Source organism: Pseudopipra pipra, chromosome 2 (assembly GCF_036250125.1).
Source record: "Pseudopipra pipra isolate bDixPip1 chromosome 2, bDixPip1.hap1, whole genome shotgun sequence".
NCBI lineage: Eukaryota > Metazoa > Chordata > Aves > Passeriformes > Pipridae > Pseudopipra > Pseudopipra pipra.
Window position 1 is genome coordinate 114,367,097 of NC_087550.1, and position 21,309 is coordinate 114,388,405.

Here is a 21,309-nt window from a genome sequence, read left to right on the forward strand (position 1 = left end):
CCAAGTTGTTATGCATTTATTTATTATCTATTATCTGATTTATATTATACAGATGAAGCAACAGTGCTAAATAGAACAATTCATCATTCTGCCTGGGCATTTGCTTTAAACGTGGTTCTTTCAGTGCCTTGGTGATGGTCTTCCAGAAGATGGCTGAGGCTGCCTGAACTTTGAGAGAACAGTAATATAATCAGCAAAGGTGTAAGTGTGATACTCGTGGTGCTGAAGGTTCTTGTAGGTGGAATTATCCATCTCCTCCGGAGCAGGCTCACCAAGTGCTGCGGTCTCTGTGAAAACAAACAGTAACTGGTGACTATAAGGATGCCACACCAGAGGACAATGTTCTTAAGCACAAGTCAGCCTTCTTACACTGCCAGATCCCTCAGCCAGCCAACTTTTAAAAGAAAAAACAGTCAGCAACTACAACAAAAGGAGAATTTACTGAGTTCTGCTGGTTCCTTGTCTGGTCCTAAAGCAGCACATTAATGTGCAGTGGGGAACAGGAATCAGTACAAGGCATCTAATACAGCAAGGTCTTAAAACCCAAACTACCACCTAATGCTGGGGGTGGACAGGGCAGAACATTTCATTTATCTTTTGAAGGCATATGTCTGCATTTCCTGGCTTTTTCCATCGTTGCCTTGGTTTTCACTCCAGCCAGAACAGTAGGTGACATTCTCAGCAAGCCAGGAGAGGCAAGGAGCAGTACAAATGATTTATCATCACTCCAGACCACGAGATAAAGCCATTAGAGCTACTCTACAGATTGAACTTTTTCCATGAGGAAAAGTGAGGGAATTAGCAAGATCTCCACAGTTTAATTTCAAATGTGGTTATACCAAACAGTGATACATCAAGGGCCTTTGATGTGAATTTCCTTTCTCCTAAACTTTGTATCAGCTCTTCTTCATAAAAGAATAACCCAATAAAGTTATTTAGAACTCCTTACTTCATGTTAAAGCCAACATTAATTCTTATGCTTTTAGACTATTGTGCAAATGGGAACAGAATCATTTACATAAAAGGTTCCTGGTGTAGGCTGATTTTACAACCAAGGAAATTGCAAGAAATAAAACTTTACTTCCCAACAATAATTTATTCTCATATACCCAGAGTTTTAACAGTAGGCAAGACACACAATCTAGTGAAAAGCTTCACCAATAAATTTGTATGTGGTGGCTTAGGTTAGATTGTATAAAGCTCTTTTTGTAATGTGTCCATCCATAATAAAAATACAAGAACTTGAGCAACTGAACACCAGGGTTTCCCTTTGCTTATGACATAATTATTGCAGTGTAAAGTGATAAGATTAAGAGCAGAATCCATAACATTTAGCAAGACTCGCTTATAAATCCCAACGTAGTAAGCCATGGTTTCAAAGCCTGTGACAGGAAATATCCCTGTGCCTGCTGCTCAGCTCCTACTGAGCCAGCTCACAGGAGACAGCACTGCAGAGAGAAAAGCCAGATGAAGTCTTTGCTGCAAATAGCCCCAAGAACAGGCAAGCGTAGGCAAGTGTACGTTCAACCTGCGAGAGACAGTTGTTCCAAATCAAGAGGCAGATGCTCAGGAAGAAAAGCAGATGGAGTCTCATTTTTCCTGCCCAAATACACTGTACTTAGCTCCTAAAAGGCAAAATTTATTCCCGAGTTCATCCTCCCCGCACTTCAGTCTTCCTCTCTGCTTTGTCTCTTAAAGAGCAAAGCACTTCACAGGCTGTTCTTCCGAAATGAATCACAGGCACATTTCTGAGTTACCACGCTACTACTTTGCTACTTACTCAGCAGTTCAAGTCAGCAGTTTTTGCTGACTGCTCTACAAAGGGATGACATCACCTGAGCATCCAGGTTTGTAATGAGAAAAATTCCTTGTATGCCTTCCCTGTGCCTGCTGCAGAGTTTGGAGATGAGCAAACGAACACATGGACGGGACAGAAGCACGAGTTACAGGCAGTATTGTGAGCTGTGAACATTAAACACGGAAAAGCAGAAGCTGTTCTCAAAGAAGGAAGAGAGAACTGGATATATCTGGAGACAACAGTGCTGTTTTTGAACACAGTGTAGCTGGATTTGAGCTGGGACCCCTCTGGCACCCACAGACATCCCACCAGCAGTACAGACCTTGCCTGTACCAACCTCCAGCTCTCCTACAGCCACTGCAGACACTCCCCTGGCACTACCCAGCAGAAACTTCCCCGTTGCCACAGCCTGACCACCTTCACAAAGCAGGAAAAGCTCAACAGCAAAAGTGCCTTTTTTAGCAAAGCCAGTCCTACCCAAAAAGGTTTTGCTGGTGCAGTGGTGATGATGGGTCTGAGGCACAGTGGGATTATTGCCCTGTTGATACAAATCTGCAGGAAAAGTTTGTCATGTGGGCCTAACCTTACTCTGGATTTACAGCATCAGAGTAGAGGAGGCTGTTTCATAGATCTGCGATGTGTCATAACCTGCACTTTTAATCAGTAGCACATTTTAAGACCAAGTCCTCCCTTACTTGAAGTTAACTGAACTCATTATTTGTGTCTTTGTATTTCTTTCAACGTGGAATTAAAAAAAAAGATGCTTGAGAATCTAGAATTCCACTGTGGATGAACGGGGAGAAAAGCATCATATGTAGATAAATCCAAATAGCCCTTCCCAATTTTTTTTTTTAAAGAAAGTTTCTGCTGCTGGCTGCAAGGAGGAACAAGCAAATTAAAATATCACTTGCAAACAGTGCTGCATTTTATTATTTGAATCACAGAATCATTTTGGTTGGAAAAGACCTCTGAGATCATCAAGTCCGACTTTATACTGATCACCACCTTGTCAACAGGACCAGAGCACTGAGTGCCACATCCAGTTGTTTCCTGCCATCAGGGAAGAAGGTAAGCAAAGAAATCAAATTAAGAGCCAACTAACATCTCAAAACAGAAGGCAGGTCTTTTACTCAGCACTATCTCCTGGGAACTGATGTACAAAAGCAATTATTTGTCACATAACCTGGTTAGACACTTCAGTCACAGAATGGTTGAAACTGGAAGACACCTCTGGAGGTCATCTGGTCCAACCCCAAATTCTCAGGCAGGCTTAGCCTAGAGCAGGATGCCCAGGACCACATTCAGACAGCTTTTGAGTGTCTCCAAGGATGGAGAGTCTCTCACCTCTCTGGGCAACCTGTGCCCCAGAGTCCTACCACTCTCACAGTAAAAAGAAAGTGTTTAGTGATGTTCAGGCAAAACCCTGTTTCAGTTTGTACCCACTGTCTCTTGTCCCATCACTGTGTACAAACTGAACAGCTTTATCTCTGCCTTCTTTGCACTCTCCCTTCAGGTATTTACACATTGATGATATTCTGTCTGGACCTTCTCTTTTCTGGGCTGAACAGTCCCAGATCTCTCAGATCTCCCCCTTCCTCACAGGAGAGACACTTCAGTCCTTTCATCATTTCAGTGGCACTTTGCTGGACTCCATCCAGCAGCTCCACATCTCCCTTGTGCTGGGGAGCCCCAGACTGGACACACCACCCCAGGTGCCCCTCACCAAGAAGGGGCTGCAGCTCCCTCAGCCACAGTCCCAACACAACCCAGGTCACCCTTGGTGGCCTTTGCTGAGAGGGCACATTCCTGGCTCTCGTTCAACTTGCTGTTCCCCTGGACCCCCAGGGCCTTTCCCTCAGGGATATCACTTGAAGGATGATATACAGCAGCTTTACAATTATGCTGCTTTTATTCCAAGTAGGCAAATTCTTCAATTCAAAGTAGCAGCGAGAAGGGGGGGTTTAAGAATGGTATTTATATACTGCCTAAGTTGAAGGGCAGGAATGGTGACTGTGACAGATCAGGAAGGAGGGGCATCTGCTACTGAAAAACACAAAATGAGGTAGGTTAACAGGATGGCAGTAAATAAGAAGGGTAAATTAGGTAGGGAAGCAAAGCTAAGGAGATGATTATATGATGCATGATGGTCTTTCCTAAAAACATACTGCTGTCTCCTCCCAACTCACTACAAAAGTTAACTCACTGCTTCCACACTAGTTACTTACAACCTTCCAGTCTCAGAATCAACACCTGTTTCTGGCATTATGCTATGATTTCCTGAAGTCTACTGGAATCTGAAACACTGAAAGACTGAAAAAAACCCCCAAAGCCTAATGCAAAAAAACCCAAAACAAAACCAGAAAGACAGCAGAGTTTAAGCAACACTCAGATGGCCTCAAATTCAGGTCAAGAGACAAATACTTCTGAGAAAAAATAAAAGTGAAAAAAAATTTTGTCATATAAAACCCATGATTTTGCTCACAGTGGAAACAATCTTGTTTTCATTTTATAAGTAACTGGTTTATGAAACTATAAATACAGAGAAATGAAACCACTTCCTTTCACAACATAGCTGGAAACTGAGCATTACTGACAGCTTATAACAATTAGCAATGAACAACAATTTATCTTCCAGAAAGTCACTGCCACACTGTCAGCTTCAGCATAAAGATCAGAGAAGATGTGGAAACCCTTTAAAAAAGTCAAACCCTAGCCCAGATGAATCAATACAGTTCAAACAATTTAAAGCTGTACCCTCTGTTGTGCTGCTTTCTCCAGCCTGGACTCCTGCTTCCTGAATAGTCTCCTCCTTTGCCGTGGTGCCCATCACCAACCCTGTGCTTCCAGAAGTCTCTTCCACAGTTACTTCTTTTGCTTCTGACTCCTGTGCCTCCTTCACCTTTTTCTTCTCTCCTCTGGATACCAGTTTTTGCTCTTTGTCTTCCCGTGTAGCTGCTGAAGTTTTCAGCTGAATTGCTGCTACTTGGGTTCCGATGGACTTTTCCCCCAAACAATCAGATTTATGAGCGACACCGGTCAGGTCTTGGCTTCTCACCACAGCTGGTTTTAAGACCAACTTCTGCCAATCTGCTGCTTCTGGAGCGGATTTTACTTTGGGGTCTCTTGCTTTTGATTTTGATGTTTCCTGGCTGACTGATTTTTTAGAAAATTTGACCTGCTTTACAGGAGATACAATTATTTCTGGTTGGCGTGACAGCTTCTTAAGTCCATACTCTTTGTGGGATTTCTGGAACAAATTCTCTTTTGCTAGCATTGATGCCTTTACTGCTATGTTCTCAGAAAAGATGGGATCTCGCTTAGGAAACTCAACTTTAGTTTTAACAGCAACTCCTGAATCCTCATTTTCTTCCTCAGAATCTGAGCTAGAATCTGACTCTGAGCTGGATGAGGACGAAGTCTGTTCCTCGACTAACTCTTTCCTCAAGCCTCCTGTTGCAGGTGCAGTGAGCTTTTCCTCCTCAGGGGAGGAAACAACTCCTCGCTGAGGAAATGAAACCACAGTTTTTCTTGACATGAACCTCCTCGTGTCTTCAGCAGGTTTTGAAGCTTCCTCGAGGCTGGTACTAGATATGCTCTCATCTTTGTCTGTGGACAGCAGGAGAGAGCTAGAAGACAACATTTTAGGAAATTCACCTGGTGCCTTGGTGGCAAGCAGCTTGGTGCTTCCCTGTGGTGCCACTACATCTGGGAAACGGCATAAAGAGGATTATCATCATTATATCCCACACCGCTGTTACTCACTGATCTCAGTCACACAACCCAAACTTTCCAAGACAATCTGGCACAAAAATAAACTGAAAGGAACTGTTATACTAAATACAGGCACTGCGAAGCAGGAAGTTTAAGACATTCTAAGTTAAAGAAGCTGGAGTTCTAGTAGCACTTAACAGTTTTTGCTGCTGCAAGGCTGAAACTCATGGGATAAATCCTTATGTTCCTTCCTTTGCCAGACCCCTCCAAGAGCTGGTTTTCCCTGTGCTTCAGCTCTGCATCACTGAAGCGTTTTGCAGACACCTCCCTACCTCAGGTGAGTGTTAAGATGGGTGGTTAGCCAAGCACTTCAAATACACTGCTGCAGAGACAAAACTTGTATGTGAACAAGGCAGCAAAGCAGAAACCACAGTAAAGAGACACAGCAACAGCTGCTGGCAATAGTTACCCTGGAAGCAGATGGGAGGGAGGACTCCCAAAAGGCAAAGTACTGGAATAAGAGATACCTGAGGACATACATGACAATATTAATTGTTCATTGCCCACATGACCTGCCAACTGAATTGTGTCTCCATGGCTTAACATTATTTCCCCAAGAGACTTTAATCTCCTCCAGGCTTCACTTCATATTTTTGATTTGAGACCTCTTTGTAAAACAAGACTTAGAAGATCTCCTGATGCTTCATGTTTCATAGAATCATAGAATCAACCGGGTTGGAAAAGACCTCTGAGATCGTCAAGTCCAACCCTTGATCCAACCCCACCGTGGTTCCCAGCCCATGGCACTGATGCCACATCCAGTCTCATCTTAAAAACCTCCAGGGATGGTGAATCCACCCCCTCCCCGGGCAGCCCATTCCAATGTGTGATTACCATCTCTGTAAAAAATTTCTTCCTAATATTCAACCTAAACCTCCCCTGGCACAGCTAAAGGCCATGCCTTCTTGTCCTACTGCTGGTTCCTGGAAGAAGAGACTGACGCCCACCTGGCTGTGGCTGTTTGCCTCTCTCTCTCTCTCTCTCCTCTCTCATGGATATTTGCAGTAAGCTAAATTCTCCAGACAAGGAGAAGAGAAAGGAGCAATTTTTGGGCCCTTCCAAAAGAGTACCCAATCCCCCTTGGATGCTTGTGCCAATATCATCCTCAACAGGCTGAGCAACAGCAAATACTGTTGTGGTTATAGAAAACAGGAGTACAGAGGACTGGGACCACACTGAGAAGGTTCACTATGGCTGAGATTGGCTGTAGTGAAGCCAACTCCATTATGAATTGCACCACTTCCAACCAGCAGAGTAATCCAACAGATTTCCAGCCCGTTATGCAGATTTATCTGCACAGTTTGGAAACTCGGATCTACTTTGTAAGACCATAAAACACATGCAGTTTTCCCCTCACTAGTATTTTACAGTAATACCTTGTGTGACTCAAGGAGTTATTACCACATAGTTCTGAATAGAAGCAAGTCTTCAGCAATGTCCAAATGAAAACACCACAGAAAAGACAAACACATGAAATTAAAAGCAAAGTATTCAAGAAAGAAATAAGAGGCTTTATCATAATGAAATACAAATGAAGTTTACTCTACAGTTAATATTTGGAATAATTGCAAGCACATACTTCTCTCTGTCAGCTGGAAGGTGCAGGGCAGGAAGGAAGAGCAGAGGGAAGCAGGAGGATGGGAAGCCACCTTTGGAAGAGGTCTGACTCCCTGCACAGCCTGACCCAGCCAAACAGCAGCCTGGAGGAACTAACACGTGAGGAAACATCACTCAGGATTGAAGAGTTCTTCAAGGAAGCAAACAGGGAGACCAAACTAACACAAGACTGGCCAAAGGGAGGGCAGACAAGGGTAAGCTGAGCAAAAGCTGAAGAATTATTAATGTTAAAACACCCTAAGAAACCAAGAAGGCAGGTGACACTCAACTTGCCTATTAACAGTAGGTGCTACTGTGAAAGTACTTTAAACACTTAAGCTTGGATATGTGAAAAACACAGACTTTATGATTAAAAGCTGAAACATGTACTCCAAACTTTGCACCAGCTGGTCTGTATTTGCACCACTTTGCCAGAAGAACAACATATCCAACTCAGCAACAGGAATATCATTCCCAGATGCATTCTTCCTGATGCCTCTAACATCAGCATTGTCACCAGAATGTGTTTAAAGCACGTTCTCACTTGGAGAGGTGACAGGCAGAAATGACAGGTCTATTTCCCTTCATTGACTCTGTATGTGAACCTGACCATTTTATCCAAGCAGGGACAATTTGCACATCCTGTTCCAGCCAGAACCTGGAAAAGGCAGCTGAATCCTTTCCATCTTAATTAACCTGAAGTAATTGCAGGGGAAGCAGCTGGAAGAGGAGGCCTAAAAAGTCTCCTGACACAAATCGGAGCTGCAGGACAGCGAATCCAGAAGCTGATACTGAGGTACATCTTAAATACACTTAATGCAAAAAAATAAATTCTAATAAAAAACAATTTGCTGTTCAATTAAGGTTATCTCAATCTATGCAGTGAAGACTTTCTTAATGGAACAGCCAAGCTTTTATTTGCTTTTAAGAGGATGCCAGAAGAGGATGCATTCAACTCTTTCAGTGATCCTTTCAACAGCAGCCAACAAGCCTGGCCACTCCTACCTATGGCTCCATGAAGCTTTGCTGTTAAAGTCCCTGAATCTGTAATTTGAGACAGGAATCCTCACTGAAACAGTGCATCTCCACTTAAAACCAGCATTTTGTACAAGATACCCTTGTCTGAAATTTGTATTCCTGTTTTGACTTTGGCCAGGGACAAAAGGGGCTCAAAAACTCCTGAATTTGAGTGCAGTGCAGCACTCAAACCCAGGTTCAGGCATTGCCCTGCTTGGAAAACCTATGGGGCAGGAAGCATTACAACGAAATTTAACACATCAGGGCTGTGGCAGCTTCTCAACCTGCTGCCTTTTAACCCAGATAATCCAAACACTTCAAAGGACAAGGGCAAACATCTAAAGTCGAAAACTAAATTCTGCACCTCATTAAAAAGAGTGACTTGGTACATTCTTTTCCATCAAATTTCAGGCAGCTTGCAAAGCTTCTTTATATTAAGACAAATGTAATTAAATCTCTGCTTAAGTCTGGTCAGGCATCACAGCAGTTAATGTATTACAAAATTATAGAATGGTTTGGGTTGGAAAGGACCTTAAAGGTCATCCAGTTCCAACTCCCTGCCATGGGCAGGGACACCTTCCACTATCCCAGGTTGCTCCAACCTGGCCTTGGACGCTTCCAGGGATCCAGAGACAGCCACAGCTTCTCTGGGCAACCTGTGCCAGGGCCTCTCCACCCTCACAGTAAATAATTTCTCCCAAATATCTAATCTAAACCTCCTCTCTGTCAGTTTGAGGCCATTCCCCCTTGAACACGTCACACAGTTTGACATTGCCCCACCCAGCCTGGCCTTGAGTATTACGGTGAAGGCAAACACGAAAGAAGTTGTCAAAATCACAAATATAAATATATATGCATTTATATTATTTATAAAAAATACACATATATGGCCTATAAGTAGAAATACATCCCACATAGCCACGTTCCTACGAGACCTTTACTTCTACTGTACTTTTTACTTTTTACTGTACTGTACTTTTACATTTACTTTTACTATATTGTACATTTTATCAGAAACCCTCGTTTACATGGCGATGACCTTCCACTCATTGGATTTCCCAGCTTACCCACCTCTCTCGAGACGCGACCATCCTCAACCTCTCTTCACCTATCCCTTTTACTGACACCCCGATACCACTCGGAATCAAAAGAACCCTCTTACTCTTTTTTGACGGCGTCCCGCTTTGTTTATTTGGCTTCGTGCAGAGCCCGCGCGCCTCCAGCTGCAACACCTGCAGGCCGCAATACAAGAAGAATTAAGAAAGCGGGACGAAATGCCCCGAATTGAGTGGATTTGGGTTCGGGGGAGGGGGGGGAAGGAACTGCGCTGAGGACCCGCTGTACCTGGCGCGTCGCCGCCCTCCCACCGCCCCTCAGCGCCGCGGCCGCCGCCATCTTGCCCGGGCCCCTCACGGCGGCTCCGCCCCCCCCCCGGCGGTGGGCGGGGCCGGCGCGGGGTGACGTCGGTGCGCGGCGCGGTGACGTCAAGGCATGCGCGGCGGCGCGGGCGCATGGCGGGCGCTGAGGGAGGAGAGGGAGAAGGAGCCACCGGCGATGGAGGCGTCGATGGAGGCACCGGCGGAGGTCGCAGCCCCGCGGCCCGCCCGGCCCTGGCGCTCCGCGGGGCCGTGATGGTGGCCAGCGGCGGGGGGCGGCTGCTGGCGGCGCGGTGTGGGGAGCCCGGGTCAGTGCTGGACGGGTTTGCGGCGGGGCCTGTCCGGCCGCGCGTGTGCCCTGCGGTGGGAGGTGAGGGGAGAGCCCCAGAGCCGCTGCCCGCGCTGCTTTTTGTGGCTTTTCCGCGCTTCTTGTCGGCGTTTTCTGCTACAGAGACCTGGCTTTTAAACCTTTTATACTTTCACGGTTTTCCTCCACCAGGTGCCGGTCACTGCTGTGTGAACGACTGTACGTAACATATTGATTATATATGTGTTACGTACATACATATATATATATACACACATAAATGTGCACATTTATATACGTGTACACATATACATATATATAACATATACATGTATGCATATAACATAGATTATGTATATAGTGATAAATGTATACAACATATGCAGCAGATCATATAATAATATGCAGTTATATAATATATACACACACATATAACGTATGTAACATATAGCTTTTATTTAAAACTATAAATGTATATAATATATATATAATACACAATTATATAGAGAGTATGTTGATATGTATGTGTGTATATATACATATATCTCACAGAATATGCTGAGTTGGAAGGCACCCACAAGGATCATCCAGTCCAGCTCCTGGCCCTGCAAGGGACCATCCACAAGAGTCACATATAAAATAACTGTGTATTTGATGTCTGTGAGTAAGATGCACATAAATACCTCCAAGGTGGGTGTCGGAGGATGGTACCAGGCTCTTTTCTGTGGTGCCCAATGACAGGACAAGGAGCAACGGCCATAAAATAAAACACAAGAAGTTCCACCTCAACATGAGGATGAACTTCTGTACCTTGAGGGTGGCAGAGCACTGGGCCAGCAACGCAGGGAGGACGTGGAGTCTCCCTCTCTGGAGACATTCCAAACCCACCTGGAGGAGTTCCTGTGTCACCTGCTCCAGGTGACCCTGCCTTGGACTGGATGATCTCCAGAGGTCCCTTCCAAACCTGACAATTCTATGATTCTGTGACTGGGTGAATGCTGCTGACAGATACGTCAAGTCTGACACAAGTGAAATATATGTAAAATACAGGGTTACTTTGCCAGCAGATGACGATTTCTTTTTTGGCATCTGTGTGCAATCCAAGGTTTTAAGCTTTGGCCACATCTGCAGCACTCTGGGAGCCCCCTTGGGCAGAGGTTGTCCCTCAAGATGGGGGTCAGCTGTGCAAGTAACCATGAAATAAGAGCATGTTCCAAAAGAGTTGCCACCCTTCGTAGTTAAGCTCATGGTTGTTCTAGTCCCGGTGGGTTTAGTCTGGTTTTTATTTTGCAGTGGTGAGAGTCTCTTCGTGTACGATTGTGTCAGCGCGGAGAAGACCTTGGGAGATAAAGGGTGAGGAAATCTGCTCTGGCAGTCTCTGTGTTCCTGGAGGGGGCATCTCCTCCTGAGGTGGTGTGGCAGCGAAGGCAATAAAAGAATCACAGGATGACTCCTTGAGCCAGGTGATGGGTTGGTTTTGCTAACCCTGATGGGTTTGTGTGTATGTTTTTCTTTGTTTCATTCCAGAGGTGTCACTGTACTCCTTTTTCTTTTTTAGAGAAACACCAGTAGTACAGGGAAGCTGTGGATGCCCCATCCCTGGAAGTGTTCAAGGCCAGGCTGGATGGGGCTCTGAGCAACCTGGTCTAATGAAGAGTTTCCCTGTCCAAATGGCAGGGGAGTTGGAATGAGATAATCTTTAAGGTCCCTTCCAACCCAAACCATTCTGTGATTCTGTAGTAAATGAATCTCAGTGATTGTTCTCATTCAAGACATTTATGTAAAAATGCTGCATTTTTTATTATATCATCTAAGACAAAAAAAAGACCCCACAAACCAATTACATAACTTCTCCTTCAGGTCCATTCTCTAAGTCATGAGAGTTCAAAACTGAAAAAAGTATTTTTCTTAGTTTAAATTCAACCAGTGGACATTGTTTTACCTGTAGCCAGTTTTACTGATTTCACCTAACTTTGAATCAAGCTCTGAAAGCACAAACTCTAGTGTGATTTGTTTGTTTGTTAAAGCAAGTATTCAGGCAAGGCTTAGACTTTATATCAGTTTTCTTTTCCTTGGCTTTTTTCTTTGTATTAATGTTCAAATTGGCTGAACCTCTTAAGCATAAATAAAACTTTTTAGGGTTTTGCTTGTTCTTCACGAGCCTTCGTGGTGGTGTAAGAACAACCTTCTCAAGGACTTTAGTGTCTCTTGTTGTGAACTATTCCCCTTCTCTCTATTAGGCAGGATGGAAAAGCAACAGATAAAGGAACTGATGACATCCTGGCTTTTGCCTTCTCCCCATCAGGGGATTATTTTGCCTTGACAGATGACAACAAACGTCTGATCCTGTTCCAGACAAAGCCTTCCTGGGAATGTGTTAGCGTCAGGTAAGGCAGCAGGATGTTGCATATCACTTTGGAGTTATGGCTGATTGATTCAGAGTTCTGAAATAGGAGTACTTGGTATGTTGATATTTGTTATCACTAAGCTTTTTGTTGTTGTTGTTGTTGTTTGGGTTTTTTTGTTTGTTTTCCCTTGCTCAAAAGAATTTAATGTTTTTGGGACTTCAGAGATATTTGTTAAGAAATGATGCATGGTCTGCACCACACCAAGAGTGAGACTGCAGATATTTATATCATTGGCCAAGGAAGAATAATCTCTTTTCTTATTCCAAAAGACAGTTATTTATGTCTTTAAGAACTGAAACTTTACCCACTCCTAGTGAACACTTAAGATTGGGGTCTGTAATAGTGATGCTGAGCAGTTCAGTGAGTGCATTGTCTGTTTTGATTTGGAGGAGAAGATGTTTTGGGGAGTTTGTGACTTTTTTTTAAAGCACTTCTTTAGAGGTGCTGCAGCTGTTTTCCTTCTGTACATTCCTCTTGAGGAAACAGCCCGCAGCTGTCCACCAGAGGTCCTCCAGTTACAAGTTTTCTGCTGCTGCTTGTGACAATTGTCTGTACAAAAGAAAAAAAAGGACCAGGAAGGGCTTTCTGAGAAAGTAGCTGAGCTTGTGACAACTCTGCTTTTGGTGGTCTCTGACAAATGTGAGGTTCCAGTTGCAAACCAAAATGGAATGTCTGTAGCTTGGCTGTGTATGTAGGGTACAGGATGGACCTTTGGTGGGTTAAACAGTGTTGGAGTGAGGAAGTAATCACGGCATGAAGCTGTGTCAAGGAGGTTTAGGTTGGATATTAGGAAAAGATTCTTCCCCTAGAGGGTAGCTGGGCACTGGAACAGGCTCCCCAGGGTAGTGGTCACAGCACCAAGGCTGACAGAGCTCAAAGTGCAGGGTCAGGGGTAGGACTTCGATGATCCTTGTGGGTCCCATCCAGCTCAGGATATTCTGTGATTCTGTGACAAAGCCAGAAATGGCAAAACTGTTCATTCTGTGTTCTGCCTTCCCTGCTGCCCTGCCTTGTGTGTCTTGCCTGTAACGTGCCCTTGGATAATTGTTTGGTGTTTTAGTTTCTGCTAAAAGGTCAACTAGGACCACAGCTGGATTTTTTTGGGGACGTCATTACCTCCTATTAGGAAACTGGGAAACAGACTAAAGACTGTCTGCATGGATAAAGGAATGCCAAAATTGAGCTCTTTAATTATATCTGTGTTTTGTGGCAAGCTGTATAAGTTTCGTGTGGTGCTGCCTTTTGTAGTCAGCTCATTTCAGACAAAGGGGAACTTTTGAATCTTTGTGCTTAAGATCCCGAGTAGAACAATGAATTTGGAGCAAGACTTATTCTTGTTGGCAAGGTAACCTGTTTTGGAACTGTGTTGCCTGGCCTGCAGTGTGTTAGTAGGCATTCTTGTCCTATACAATTCCTATTGTTGTGCTGTTCCTTTAAACAGCCCCTAAAAACGATTAGAATTTCTGTCTTCCTACCTGAAGTGTAGTATATTGGTTTTTTGCTTCCAGATGGCCACTGAATTTCAGAGTGGGTGAATATAAATGTCCATTCCACATGATCCTTGGTGTCCCCAGGCCTGTGTTAACAAACAGGACATAAGTTTTCTGGCATATATAGTCCTTACATTTACCTGAGTAGTTGTAAGAAAACTGTTACCTGCTACACTGGCAACTGGAACTGTAGGATGCTGGCAGATGATGAGGGAAAGTCAGAGTTCAAGTTCAGGGCTTTGCCTGGACAAGGTGCCCTGAGACTGTGTCTCTCTGACTCAGGCTGTGAGGAAGGGCTTCTTTTCACAGCACAAAGTGGGGACTGGAAAAGTAGTTTCTACCCAGTTTTTAAACGTGTTACTCCAAAGGACAAATCCTACCTTGTCTTTTCTGCATGTTTAACTTGTATTTTTGTTATGGAGAGTGCAAGAAAGATCACTGGCCTTCTTTAGAATCTTGGCATGCTGCCTAGGCCAAGTGCTCAGTTGAGTAGGTACCAAAGCAAAATGCAGTCATGCAGCTTTTAATGATCTCCTTTTTTTTTTCTCCCCCCCAGGTGTTTGCTATTACATAGTTCAGACATTCACTAGTTCTCAAAAGAGCTATTTTGGCCCCATAATGTTATTCTCATTACTGCCATTTCGAGAATGTTGCATTTGAGAGGGGTTTTTTTGTGCAGTCTCTCGGTGTGTTTTACTTTCAGACTTGCTGAATCTGTCCTCCAGAGCTGTTCAAGGTGTGCCATTTTTCTTTCAGGTTTGTGAACAGGAGATGCACAGCCCTGGTTATTACAGCTGCAGAGGATAAGATTTTCGTTGCAGACAAGTCTGGTGATGTTTATTCTTACTCAATAACAGAACCTCAGGCAGATGGAAAACTTGAGCTGGGTCATGTGTCTCTGCTGTTGGATGTGGTGAGTGTGTGCATTGTGTATCTACTGTACAAATCTGCATTCCTGCTTGTGTTTGTCCCAGATTTATGAGGGATTGTTGCTTTTGTCCCAGATTTATGAGGGATTGGTTTTTTTGTCCCAGATTTATGAGGGATTTTTTTTAATATAATGTGTGTGGACTGGATTACTTCTCACTTGACTTTGTGTCATCAAAGTTTGGCAAGGAAAGAAGCTTATCAAAAGGGTTATCTGTTCTGGGAATGTTGAAAAAGATTTGGTGATGGAATATATATGGGAATTCACCCAGTCTGTCATGTCAGTTGAGCTGTTTCAATGTGATAAGTTTCTTTTTAGTGTCAGTGGGATTTCCACCTGTACAGTGGCTTTTACTGGACTTGGAAACCAACATCACTTGTCTTAGTGAGGGAGAAAATTACTGTCATAAAGATTTATGCCTATATTGTCAGGGGAAAAGAGGGACTTAGTGTTTTCAGCTGCCTTTTGGAGTGAGCAGATACAGATAGTTTACTGCTTTTCTGTTTTCCTAGTTAAGGAGAATTACAAGCCTTGAACTACTGGGCACTAAAACTCTCCCTTTACCAACAGGCTCTGAGTCCTGATGACCAGTACATCCTCTCTGCAGACAGAGATGAGAAGATCAGAGTCAGCTTGACAAAGGCTCCTTACAGTATTGTATCCTACTGTATGGGACACAGAGAGTGAGTTCATTGTGGGCAAAAGTCCTTGTGTGCAGCTCTTCCCTGCACATCCACCTCAGCCACCCTCAGTGTATGAAATTGTCTCCTCAAATCATATTAAACAAGACCCTGGTCTGAGATAGACTCATTGAATGGTCTGGGTTGGAAGACACCTTTAAAAGTGATCTAATCCAATCCCCCTGCAATAAGCAGGGACATCTTCAACTAGATCAGGTTGCTCAGAGCCCTGTCCAACCTGGCCTGGAATGTTTCCAGGGATGGGGCGTCCACCATCTCTCTGGGCAGCCTGTTCCAGTGTTTCACCACCCTCATTGTAAAAAAAATTCCTTTCTTGTGTCTAATCTGAATGTAGGCTCTTAGTTTAAAGCCAGTACCCCTTGTCCTGTTGCAGCAGGGCCTTCTAAAAACCTGTCCCCATCCTTTTTGTAATCCCCGTTTAGGTGCTAGAAGGCTGGAGTAAGGTGTCCCCAGAGCCTTCTCTTCTCCAGGCTGAACAACCCCCAATTCCCTCAGCCTGTCTTCATAGCAGAGGTGCTTCAGCCCATTGATCATTTTGGTGGCCTCCTCTGGACCTTTTCCAACAGCTCCATATCTTTCTTGGACCTGGGGACTCCAGAGCTGGACACAGCACTCCTTGGGGATCTCACCAGAGTAGAGTAGAGGAGCAGAATCACCTGTAGTAAAGGAGCAGAATCCTGCTGGCCACAGGAGGCTCCAGAGCCTGGAGCTTGTTAGTTCAGGATGGAGCCTACCTTAGTCTTAGGAAGTCTTTGTGGTCTAAGCATATGATAATTAATTTAATGGCATCTCAGTGCAGAGCTCAGACTTGGAGGTCCTGCCTGGACAGTAGACTGTAGTGTGCTGGAGACTGAAATATGAGCCCATGAAATATATTCAAGGAAGGGAGCCTACAAGAAAGATGGAGACTATTTATAAGAGCCTGGAGTGACAAGACAAGGGGAAATGGCTTCAAAGTGAAAGAGTAAGTTTAGATATTAGGAAAAAGTGGGTGGTGAGGCCCTGGCATAGGTTGCCCAGGGAGGTTATGGATGCCCCATCCCTGGAAGTGTTCAAAGCTAAGTTGTATGGGGCTCTGAGCAACCTGGTCTAGAGGAAGGGGTCCCTGCCCATGACTGAAAAGGCAAATAAGCTTTTAAGTCTTTTCTCTTTTACATTTTGCTGCTTAAAATGTCTATCAGTTGTGGTATTTTCAAATGCTTTTGACTTTGCCTTCCAGCTCTGCATGGTTTTGTGAGTTTTTGAGTAGGGTAGGTGGGTCATGCAGTGGTTTTGTTTTTTTTTGTGTGGCTACTTCTACATTTTGAAGTCCACACTGACCAGGTAGCAGAGAATACCTCCCCCTGCACATGGTGGAGAAGGCATGTCATTCTGCTTGTCTGGCTGCTGAGTTATTTGAGGATAACAACACCCTTCCACTCACATTCTTCACATTCTAAGATGATGCAGCATGGTGCAATCAACTCACTCTGTCAAAAACAGGAGTTAAACAAAGTGTGTTACTGGGAAGCTTGAGTGATGGGTAGCAACCTATCTAAACTGGCCCACCAATGTGTTTGAATAGAGCATTTAAAACAGATTAATTTGGAGTGGGAGTTTGATATTAATAACATAATTTGGGAGATTAAGCTGTAGAATTTAATTGAGTTTGTCGAATTGTATAAAAGAAAAAAACTAATGTTAACGATCCAAGTAGTCTTTGATCAGGTGTCTGTAGCATATTTACAGATCCATGTCTGATGTTTCCACCTACTGTGTACACAGTTGTACTTTCTATGAGTAGAACTTGATGGTCAGAAAGACACTTTTAAATGGGGGCTGTTGTGTCTGCACAGAGTTCATCAGTGGTTGCAGAGTGAAAAGGCACTTAGTGTGAAATGATTGAAATACATCTAAAAAATCAATATTTAAATTAGGAATGCATAAGAAAGGGTTGCATAAAGCAGCTGTGATTGTCTTGTTTCACAGTCCTGAATCTTTTCCTCTCCATGGGGCACGTAGTGATTCTTGCTGGATCTATTTTGCCTGCAGGCACCTGCCATTTCTGCTTTGACATGAAAGTTTGTATTACAGTGACCAAATCTCTTCTGTTTTTTTACTCCATGGCCTCAAAATTGTGCTTGTTTTCAAAAGCAAGACTGTTCTACTCAGGTCATGTTCTGCTCAGGTTACTGTGCTTTAGGTTGCTGAGCTCTAAGATAATAATGAACTCAAGAGGTTCAGGTCCTCAGTACTCACTGAAGACAAGTCATGGTAGACACAGCAGTATTAAAACCATCACTGGTGTGTTTTAAAAGAATCTGTTAATGTTTTTAATGTGCATCATGAACTGAGAAAGGGCAACATGCTACCTGAGTACATCTGTCTCCACTGGCATTTTTTGATCTAAATGACAGTGTTCTCAGCAGGGAGGAAGTCAGTAGAATTCCCTGAGTGCAGATGGGGAAATATATTTCTTTATTAAATAGAAAGTCAGTAGTTTGTGTAGTGCATATATACTAAGTACCATAGACCTGTTTTGTTCTTCCTCCTCATTATCTTGATGTGGAAAGTCTGTTTGTTTATTTTAAGGTTCTTTTTAAAATTGGTGGTTTTTCTTACTGTCTGTGTTTAAAGACCACAGTGTCGTGCAAGAAAGTTCAACTTTTGACTGCTTTCCCCTTAGGTTTGTAAGCAAAATATTTGTAATACCCAACTGTCCTGATCTGCTGTTGTCAGCCTCTGGGGTATGTATTGCAATTTCTTTGAAAACAGTGTTTTGTTTTCTTTTTTTTAAACTTTAGACTAGTGGTTTGGCCAAGTACCTTGGGATATTTGGAATAATCTTTCCTAGTTTACAGCACAGCCTTCTCTCCTTCCCTCCTTTTCTTGGCTTTCTGTTCAGTATTCAGCCACTCTATTGGTAGAACATATAAGAGCCTTTTACTGTGCTTATAGTAAAAACCATCTCTGGGATGGCAAAATCAATGTCCTGAGTATTTCTTCAACATGAATGCTTGCTTTGGAGCACAGACAGACTTCAAGCATTGGGCCATTGAAGAACTTTGAATCAAATGGGTTTTGTGCCAGCCTGCCATGATGATGAGTGTCTTGAGAATGAACGATTTAGAATCACAGATTATTATTTTTCTGAGGTTTAAGATGAGGAAATTGTCCTCTCTACACCCTCCCATGTGCTTTCCCCTGTGAGACTCGCTCTGAATTATGTTCTTGTCAGTATGTCCTCATCCAGAGCATGTTGTGCAGAGGTTGCAGTGCAGTGCTGCACAGTGCTTGGGTGAGGACTGAAGAAGGGAGTTTTCCCTCCTTTCCCTCCCCAGCCCTTTTCCTAAATTGATGGCATCCTGCTGCCATGCCAGACCTGCACAGAGCAAGTAGATGGTGTTGGTCTAAAAGAAGGGAAACGGTATTTTTTGTTTCCCAGACTACCAGAACTGCATAGGAAACAAACAGTGTGTTCTGTGAAGATGTGAAGATCATAATAATTCTTAGCATTTGCTTCCCTGAGGCTCTTGTCCCTCTAATTATTTAAGCAGCTCTAGTGTTAGTGCTGTGCACGACTGTATTTCATTGTTAGCAAATGCCCTTTGATGACTCTGTTTTTCCAGAGAGGTGTTTAGCTTCTCTCCTGGAGGTTACTAAATCAAATGAGAATTTGGATGATAACAAGAGCAGGGGGCAGAGAAGGGCAGCCTGAAAGAATTGCCATTAGAATGCTGAGCACATGTGTTACTGTGCTATTGGAGACAGACTTGAAATGCACTTCTCCAGCTACCCAATTTCCACTTCAAAAGGGGAATTAAAATTAGCATGATTGAATAATTTAGAATGGAGGGGAAAATTATGTTAATTAAAATGCTTTATCTGCAATTTGAGGTCTTAACTAAGTGACTATTTAGCAGCTTCTGTGGGGAGCTCTTCAGGGAAATAAGGTTTAGCTGAAGGCCATGAGTGGCTTTTCTTTGCCTGAGGTGCTGTTAGTAATAGCCTTGTGTCCACTTCCATCTGTTCAGGACTCAACTCTGAGACTCTGGGAGTATAAAAGTGGAGAAGAAGTGCACTGCTGTCAGCTAAGCAGCATCTGTGGGCCTGAGGCAGCCAAAACTGACCAGGTAATTTTGTTAAAAGTGTCTCCCTTCAGTCAGTGAGTTTAGAACTTATGTGAGACCTAAAAACTGTTACAGTAGCCTGGGATTTTGGGAAAGGAGGAAAGTCCCTGAAATCCGTTCCTGTGTCTTGTGTGCATTTATAAAAAGTACCAAGCAGTGACCAGAAGAAGCTGCTTGTAATTCTTCCCAAATACAAGTTCTGCATGGTGGACAAAGCCTTCACTTGAATTTTTTTCCAAAAACACAGGTGCTATGTTAGCCAGGCAATATCTTGGAAAGATCTAAACATTCACCCATTTTTTAAAATGCTTAAAATTTCAAGTGAAGTGTTAAAGTTGCAATTTTTCTGAGCAAAAAAGCAGCTTTGTAATATTTGTAACCAGTGACCTGCAGTACTGCCCTGTGGAGTCAAAACTGGGCTTGTTCCTTTAGGTTGTTCTGCAGCTGGATAGTGTCCAAAATTAAAATCTGAGTCTTACATGAAAACTGAACACCCCAGGAGCTCTCCTGAGCTTCCAGCCTGTACTTGAGTGGTGTCACACACACAGTTTGGGGTGCTGCTGTGATCTGAGGTGTTACTCTGATGTGAGCAGTCGTTCTGGTTGTGTTTGATCTCTGGTTTTCTTTTTTCTTGTGCTGTGGTGTGTCATAAGACCTGTTAGCAGTGAAACAGCACCAGTCCCTGTCCCTGCTGTGTGGATGGTGCTAAACCAGCTGCTAACCTGTTGGGTTGTTTAAGAGTTACCACCCATCCTGCTGGGTGTGTTTGTCGTGGGAATGTCTAAAAACACTTCTTTCTCTGAAGACCACAGCTGTTTCCCAGGTGTTAGGTAATGGGAAGCCTGTATCCATGCATGGCTTTTGAGACAGATCCACTGTGGAATCCATGTCCAAGCTGAAATTGAATTGACAAGCTCTGTCTTCCCTCCCTCGTGTTATGTTGTGGTTTCAGTAGTCAAAGTATGTTGTGCTTGGCCTCTCCACACAGTTGGGAGCCACTTGGATCACAGCTTTCAAGGCTCAGATATTGGAAATCTTTTGATTTTGGCCCAGAGTTCCTGTTAGCAGGGATTCTGGGTGGTATCTATATGGACAATTCAACCTGCTCCTGAGCTTGAAAGTGTATTTTAAAGCACACCTCAGCCAGGTACCTGTCATGCACATTCACAAGGCCTCTGGCTCATTCCAACTTGATGTTGGTGCTTGAAATATTTGAAGAAGCTGTTGCTGGGTTTTTTCACAAGTAAAAAACAGGGGTTACAAAATGAGGTGATGAGCCCATCTAGTTGGTATCCACTGATAGTCTGGGTGCAGCAGGATTTGAGTGAGGAAGGGAGAACTGAGTGTGAGGCAAACCTACAGAATTACCATGTACAACCTTCTGGAAATAAGTGCCTCAGGGAGCAGCTAATAAGAGTGCTTTGTTGAAACAATGTGGTTTGGTAGCCATGCAATCCATGTCTGCAGCAATATTGCAAGGCACTTCTTTTGGAGGGAATAATGGTTTTATTTTAAAATATTTTGCCTTCTAGGTTTATAGGATCACTGAGGACTAGTAAGCAACTAGCTGTGAAGTGGGGAATCCAATGATTAATTTTAAAAATGCTCCTTGTTGCTTAGTCTGGCTTAGCATTTAGCAGGATGGCTTACATGTAAATTAACAGTGCTTGGTCTCACACTGAATCTTAACTTCACTGCTTACAATTTTATCAAAATAATATTAGGCTATGTAATGGACTATAAATGTAGCATCAGATAAACTAACAAATTTCAAAAAACTTAGTTACTGCAGGCAGGAATTGATTTAA

At 43.5% G+C, this 21,309-nt stretch overlaps 2 protein-coding genes across 3 annotated transcripts in view; one reads left to right on the top strand and one right to left on the bottom strand.

The window, feature by feature from the left end:
• Nucleotides 1-9,661, bottom strand: NDUFV3 (NADH:ubiquinone oxidoreductase subunit V3). Of its 2 annotated transcripts, XM_064647000.1 has the most exons (5): nt 9,527-9,661; nt 9,345-9,414; nt 7,149-7,278; nt 4,553-5,424; nt 1-287 (listed from the first exon to the last, which is right to left on the bottom strand). In XM_064647000.1, exons 1-5 carry the CDS (start codon nt 9,575-9,577, stop codon nt 121-123), a joined length of 1,290 nt encoding a protein of 429 aa, XP_064503070.1. In that variant the 5' UTR covers nt 9,578-9,661; the 3' UTR covers nt 1-120. The 2 variants fall into 2 exon arrangements, with proteins under 2 accessions (XP_064503070.1, XP_064503071.1); XM_064647001.1 differs by lacking the exon at nt 7,149-7,278 and having other exon boundaries at nt 4,553-5,503.
• WDR4 (WD repeat domain 4) overlaps nt 9,658-21,309 on the top strand; it is a 20,669-nt gene continuing 9,017 nt past the window's right edge. Inside the window, exons 1-7 of the mRNA XM_064646999.1 lie at nt 9,658-9,866; nt 11,159-11,218; nt 12,106-12,252; nt 14,520-14,676; nt 15,262-15,374; nt 18,058-18,118; nt 19,406-19,504. Of these exons, the coding sequence (XP_064503069.1) occupies nt 9,694-9,866; nt 11,159-11,218; nt 12,106-12,252; nt 14,520-14,676; nt 15,262-15,374; nt 18,058-18,118; nt 19,406-19,504 (810 nt within the window). The 5' untranslated portion in view covers nt 9,658-9,693. The remainder of the gene's footprint in view (nt 9,867-11,158; nt 11,219-12,105; nt 12,253-14,519; nt 14,677-15,261; nt 15,375-18,057; nt 18,119-19,405; nt 19,505-21,309) is intronic.

What these genes read in the sequence shown, in the direction of transcription:
- NDUFV3 (XM_064647000.1), bottom strand. Translation starts at nt 9,577, where the DNA reads ATGGCGGCGGCCGCGGCGCTGAGGGGCGGTGGGAGGGCGGCGACGCGC. An exon ending in GGAGGGCGGCGACGCGCCAG is followed by an intron (nt 9,415 to 9,526) that starts GTACAGCGGGTC and finishes TGCGGCCTGCAG; the next exon opens with GTGTTGCAGCTGGAGGCGCG. An exon ending in AGAAAGCAGCACAACAGAGG is followed by an intron (nt 288 to 4,552) that starts GTACAGCTTTAA and finishes TTGTTTTCACAG; the next exon opens with AGACCGCAGCACTTGGTGAG.